The 6,223-nt window shown below is 39.7% G+C and overlaps 1 protein-coding gene across 1 annotated transcript; it reads right to left on the bottom strand.

Annotated features, from left to right (window-relative positions):
• Positions 1-1,884: 1,884 nt before the first annotated feature.
• Positions 1,885-6,135, bottom strand: TSR3 (TSR3, acp transferase ribosome maturation factor). Its single transcript, XM_026085151.1, has 6 exons — positions 6,025-6,135; positions 5,716-5,932; positions 4,735-4,928; positions 3,781-3,954; positions 2,129-2,192; positions 1,885-2,049 (listed from the first exon to the last, which is right to left on the bottom strand). The coding sequence occupies exons 2-6, from the start codon at positions 5,862-5,864 to the stop codon at positions 1,902-1,904; spliced, it is 729 nt and encodes a 242-aa protein (XP_025940936.1). The 5' UTR covers positions 5,865-5,932; positions 6,025-6,135; the 3' UTR covers positions 1,885-1,901.
• Positions 6,136-6,223: the final 88 nt, after the last annotated feature.

Here is a 6,223-nt window from a genome sequence, read left to right as displayed (position 1 = left end):
CTGTACATAATGGAACAACATACTGATATGACCAGTTCAGCATAAGATAACACAAGTGTAGACTGACATTAACTATAGTACTAACTGTCCAAGGAATGCAAGATGACCTACAGCATCTGGGGATTTTAAATGATATTTGTTTCTCCGAAATACTTCTGTGCCTTCTTCCAAATGTCAATGTATATAGCTTTTAGGAAAAGGACATACTCTATGCAACTACAGTGTCCTTCTGTAAAGGAAATTGGTTAAATTATGTAAATTATTTTCCATGTATGTCAAGCTGATATACCCTCTATTAAACTTGCACTGCTTTTTTACTGTATTTTTCTAGTTCAAATAATTTTGCAAAACAAATGCAATGATAAAAGCTTCTTTCCATCTGAGCTGTAGCTTCTTCAGTGTTTTTGTTATTAAAAGATAACTTAAGTCTGCAGCAGTAACTATCTAAAGAATGTTACAGCTCTGCTTTCAGACTTGCTATATATTTGTCTGCATCTGATTATGATAGCATTGTAACATGAAAGTATTCCCTCAAATTAGAATAGCTAGCACCCTCACATTCTCATTTCTTTAAGAACTGTGTGTAGAATTGCTTCTCTGTCACTAATCTAGAAATCCTTGTTACAAAAGCTAATTTGGAAAAGACTTCAAATTCTTGGGGTTGGAGGGTGAATAACAAACAGGGTTAAAGGAAAGATTCCCTGTCAAATCTATTCAATCAAACTTATTCTTTTCTTTTTAAAGGGAAATGGAGGATTTGCAGAACTAAAATTGCTGAGGTGACTCCAAAGTGCTCCAGCAGACCTAGACTTTAATCTATGTAGACTAGGAAGAAGGTTAAGAGGTGAAAAATTTGCTGTGACTTGAAGAACTTAGGAACCTTATGCATATGAAGGTAACAAATTATGAATTGTTGTCCTCTGTACCTTCATTTTTACTGGAGGGTTGCTGAAGTTCAGATTTAAACCTAAACCTAAGGTTAGGTTCCAGTTGGGTGCTGGAAACTCAAAACAGCGTTTAAGTGCACAGAAACCTGAAAACAACAGGTAATGGCTATACTTTCACTATACAAACTGGCAAGTTTTTGGAAGAGTGAACTAAGATACCAGTGCTGATTTATAAAAAGCCTTACTCCTGCTTAAGGACAAGATGATGCGTGTTTGTGATTTGGTAGAATGCTGTCTCAAAATAATGAGAATATAGGCAGATGGTATTGCTGAACCTGCTGTCTGAAATTCTGTGATATACCTCTGAATATAAAATGCAAAAGCTTTGTATGTTGCTGAGGACCCTCTAACTGTAGCTAAGTACATCAAAAATCAGCATATAATGTTACTGAAAAGACATTGAGATTTTAAATCAATTCCAGGAAGCTTTTTTTTTTTCTCTCTCTCTCTTTTAAGCTTAGGTGTTTGGTTTACTGTAACATGAATGATGTAGCTGAAATGTGTATGGCAGCTTCAAGCCTGCACAGAAGTCAGAGGCACCTTATGCGCTCTAATTGGGGTAATAACCTCCAATTAAAGCTGTTTGCCAGCTGAAATATTCCCCAGATGTCAGAAAAGTATAGTCTACAATGTACTATCAAGTAAAAATAATTCCTATAAATCACTTTCCAGAAACTTATTTTCTGTTTCTTTACTAATGTAACTAAGCTTCAAGATCTTTGCATAATAACAATGAGCACTCCATAAATAACTGTCCAAAAGAAAAAGTTAAATAACCTTAAAACCTTTACCTGCATAAGGGGATTTACAAACCTCCACGTGGCCTCACTGAGAATAGAGGTTCATCTAGAAAGAGGTATTTAAGCTCCCAGTTACAGATGGACAGCCCCCATACTAGTAACTGTTCACAAGAAAGTTTTAGACAAGACTTTACAGCTCTATTTACAAAGTTTTTTATTTTTCAAATAGTTGATTTATTGGTTCTTGGTGCAGCAACTTTCCAGTACCATCTTCCTCTGGACTGTTCTCATCACTGGTCTCACTGCCATCATCTGGACTGCTTACACTGTCCTCCTCAGATTCTTCATTGCTTTGTGCTATTCTGGAAACATATTTCAGGATTACAGAAGCAAAGTAACTTTTTAAGAAAAAAAAACAGTATGTAAGTTAAATTTCATTACCCTGGGGCATTGACTGGTCTATTAGGATTAGAAAATTCTTTTCCTGAGTCAACATCAAATGGATCTGAAAAAAACAAAAAAAACAAACAAAAAAAACACATTCATGAAGCAGGCTTATCTTACTGGTCTGCTTTCATTTTCATTTTAAGAAAGATGTTATTGCCAGGGAGGGGAGGACATGGACAACAAATCCGGTTCACTCTTGTGATAAACCTGCCATACTTGTTTTGCCAAGAGGTCAGAAACCAGGAACTGAAAAAAAACAAACAAACCCTAAATTCTGTTCCCCATTCTCATCTTTTTGCTCTTCCTGTCCCCTACCCCATTTCCTTCCTCCTTCTCCTCCCCTCCTCCCCCCCCCCAAAAAAAAAGGGGGTTCAAGTAGCTTTTTGGGGACAGCCAAACTGCCCACATAGGTTGCTAAAGCTTTTGGTAAGACAGCATGCATATTCTCAAAATCATTTAGTTCTAAGATGGTTGTCTAATCTGTTTACCACTAGCCAAATCCCAAAAATGAAGAAGCGTAACTGTGCAGGTTGAGCTCTTCCTGATGAGCAAGAGTAATGCTAGATCTAGCTTGGCTTACATAACTGGAGAACTGCAACATGTTACCCYAGAAGAATCAAACAAGGCTTGATAGCTATGATACTACACTCAATGCAGAAAACACACAGGAGTGTGGGTGGAACTGTGCCTTAACTGCATAGTAGGGTTGTCCCTTAAGGTCTGTCTTCAGTTTAACGTAAGAGTAGTTCAGCTTCCACCAAGAAGGCTACAAGAGGATACACTTCAATGACAAGACAATTTTATTCAGCTTAACATGTCACAGCTGAGAGAGCAAAGGTGAGAGACACAAGAAGCTGTCTGCCATCTCCTTACAGTGTGTGGGGTTACCCTGTTCTATTTTTATGGGACTTAGCCACTGTGGAAGAAAGGAACTGGTTAGGAGTATCTGTCTTCATATGCTCTCGATCATTTGGCTTTTTTGTCTTGAATGAGACCAAACACTCATCTGTGAATACAACCTGAAATACTGGGATACCAGTAAGTTATACGAAGAATCTGGGAATAAGCTATCCTGCACTTATTTAAGGTATTTTCATTATCCTTACAGGTCTGCTTTTAAGTATCTTGGTTAGGGACTTTTTAAACATGTCTGTTAAGGATTTATCTAGGTTTATATATGGCTAATTTACTGTCAGACTGCATGCCTGTATTTTTGTTATAGTTCTCCTGTATTGCTAATCATCTCATTCATACTCCGCTTTTAATATTTGTAGATAGTGAGGAAGTTACATATTTTCTTTTTACTCCTTAGTTCTCTAATAATATTCTTAAGTTAATTAGGGTAGCTGCTTCACAGTTCAGCTAAATAAATTAATATGCTAATATAGGCATTAAATTGCTTTAGACTTTTTCACTTTTGGGGGTTAAAAAAAAGACAAACATACTTATAGCTAGAAAACATAGTATAAAAGTATAGTATAAAAGTGCCTTATAAAAGTATAAAATATAGTATAAAAAACACAGTATAGAGACAGAACAACACATCAACAAAGCCTTCATCTTCTACCTTGCCAATATTTCATGAGATTAAAGAAAAAAAAAGGAAGATCGGGTAAGAAAAAAAGATGCTCGTGTGTTTTTCTTACCTATTTCTTCTTTTTTTGTTTCTTGGACACTGGCTAAAAAATCCTTTTCAACTCTCAGCACATCTTCTTGGCAATGGCAGGTTGCATACTTTTCCAAAAGATTTTTGTTCAAGTCAATAAATGTCTTCCCCCATTTAAATTTCCTTAGAAGAATGGTGGCTAGGTCTGGAAATCCTAAAACAGAGAAGTAATTATCAATTTTCTTTTTCAATGTGAGATTTTATTTGGCTTACAGATTTCTGTTTTTAATGTTTGCCAGCATTTTCCAGTGTTCAGAGATTCAGATTTTTTAAAAGATTAAAGATCTTTTTTAATTTCACTTTAACTTGAAATATCTAACTGAATCCAAAAAAAGTTCATAGTCTTTTAGTCTTATATGAAAATATTAAAATATTTTGTACATGTGATGATTCAAGCTATAGCTCCCACATCCTTCTGTAAGACAGCACTTGTACATACTATATTATCAGAAAGTAAGATCTGTCAGCAGTATAGCAGAGAATGTCTGTTCCATTGTCAAGAAAGTTCTGTCATGAGCTTGCAAAACATTATGAGGAGGGGGTGTTTTCTTTTAATGTTCTCAACCAGAACCCACTGTGTTAATGGAGAGCTGTTACCTCCTGTGAAGACAAAGACACCTAAAGATTAACATTATTTTTTCTCTGACTTTTTTAAAAGATCTTCTAACAATCAGTGCTGTCCTGACAACAGTAGGATCATCAGTTCATAGGTCCTGTGTAGTAGCTGAGGTGAACTCCATCCCAGAGGTATCTCAATGGCTAGTAAATACAAGCAGTTGGAAAAAACTAGGTAGTCTCATTCCAAATACAAGACCAAAGTGATGACCAATGGGACAGCATTACAGTTTATTCTATCAAAAATTATCCATTCTGATGTATTAAGGATATGAGAATCACTGGTAACACATTTCATATCAGACATGTTACAGCCTACCAACAATGCAAAAAGTAGCAGCAAAAGCTTCCACACAGGACAGCTTGCATGGCCGGCCATAGTTCACAGGATTTGCAGCCACCAGGTAAGGTAGCAGCCGTAGATGATTTCCTCTCATTCTCTTAAAGGGAGTTTCTTCCAATTTGGCCCATGAGCAATCTATGACTGCAATTCCACTCTGAGCAACGATATGTCTGAAAAAAAAAACCCTGTATTTAAAAAATTGTTTTGTTGTATTGATAAAATTAGTTAAAGTGAGAATTACAATTGCCACTTTATAGTGGCAACAAATGTGCATACAACCCCCTCTTTGTTTATCAAAAAGCATACATTTTATAACAATCTAAATTTCAGATGCAATGGGAAAGAATAACATGCTTTTCCTCAGAATCTGCATTGGGCAAGAAAGTCTTATCCATATGTTTCAAACTGAAAATACAAAATTTCAGGATTAAAAAAAATGTGATGGAAAGGTGATTAAAAATAATTTTCCCATTCCTAAGGCAACAGAGATCAAAGTTCAGATTTAGGTTCTCCACTAGCTTCTAAAGTAATCTCTGACCATATACATCTTTATAAAATCCTGCAGCTACATTTGAAGAAAACTAAGTTTCCCAAAAATAAGTTTTCTAGCTAATGGATTGTGGTGCCTAGTCTAAGAATTTGAATATGCAATCATAAAAAATACAGTATCTATAGACTGTTGTGATTCTGAACATATTAGCCTACAAACTGCAGAGTGTCCTCATTTGGGATCTATAGATGTTTTTCACCTGATACCGGCTGTTTAAAAGTTTTGACCTTATTTAACAAAGACTCCATTTCTCATATTCATGCGTCAGCACTAACGTGACGGGAAGGTCAAGTTTATTCCATAGCACAACTTTCGCCACTGATCAGTGCTTGAAGCGTTCTCCGCGACGGATCACGGGGGGGTTGTGAGCACCACGACAGCGTCGGAGCCACGCGCTGCGCTCGCACCTGTCAGCCGGGGAGACGGGCTCGGCGGCGGCGGGGCTGAGGACGAGCCCCGCGAACCTCTGGCCGAGGCGCAGGGTTCGCAGCAGCCCCTTCCGCGCCAGCTTCCTCCCGGTGCATCGCTTGGGATCGCAGTGCCCGAGCTCCCACATGGCGAGAGGGCAGGGGAACTCCACCGCCGGGGCGCCCCCCTCCGCGGGCCCGCCGCTCTCCAGGGAAGCTGCAAACACAGGCGCGCCTTAGTGCCCGCCCCGGCCCACCGCCCGGCGGGACCGGCGCCGCTCGGCCCGGCGCCGCTCGCCGCTGCCGCACCTCTCAGCGCGGCCTCCGCTTCCGCCGCGAAGGTGTCGAGACTCCTGGCACCGCGGCGGGCGCTCCGCAGCGGGGCCGCGGCCGCGGCGGGCCGCGGCCGATGCTTTCTCCGCCTCATGGGCTCATGGCTGGCGGGCCTGGGCGGAGCGGCCGTCCCGTGGCCCCGCGGCGCCCTTCCGCTTCCGAGGGGAGCGGCGAT

The sequence above is a fragment of the Apteryx rowi genome, unplaced genomic scaffold, assembly GCF_003343035.1.
Source record: "Apteryx rowi isolate R43461 unplaced genomic scaffold, aptRow1 scaffold_119, whole genome shotgun sequence".
In the NCBI taxonomy this organism is placed as follows: Eukaryota; Metazoa; Chordata; class Aves; order Apterygiformes; family Apterygidae; genus Apteryx; species Apteryx rowi.
Note: the sequence above shows the minus strand (reverse complement) of the source record. Positions and strands in the feature narration are given on the sequence as shown.

Coding starts and splice junctions, on each gene's coding strand:
- TSR3 (XM_026085151.1), bottom strand. CDS start 5,864: ATGTGGGAGCTCGGGCACTGCGATCCCAAGCGATGCACCGGGAGGAAG. Junction 3,955..4,734: donor TGCTACTTTTTGCATTGTTG/GTAGGCTGTAAC, acceptor TCTCTGTTTTAG/GATTTCCAGACCTAGCCACC. Junction 2,193..3,780: donor AACAAAAAAAGAAGAAATAG/GTAAGAAAAACA, acceptor TGTTTTTTTCAG/ATCCATTTGATGTTGACTCA.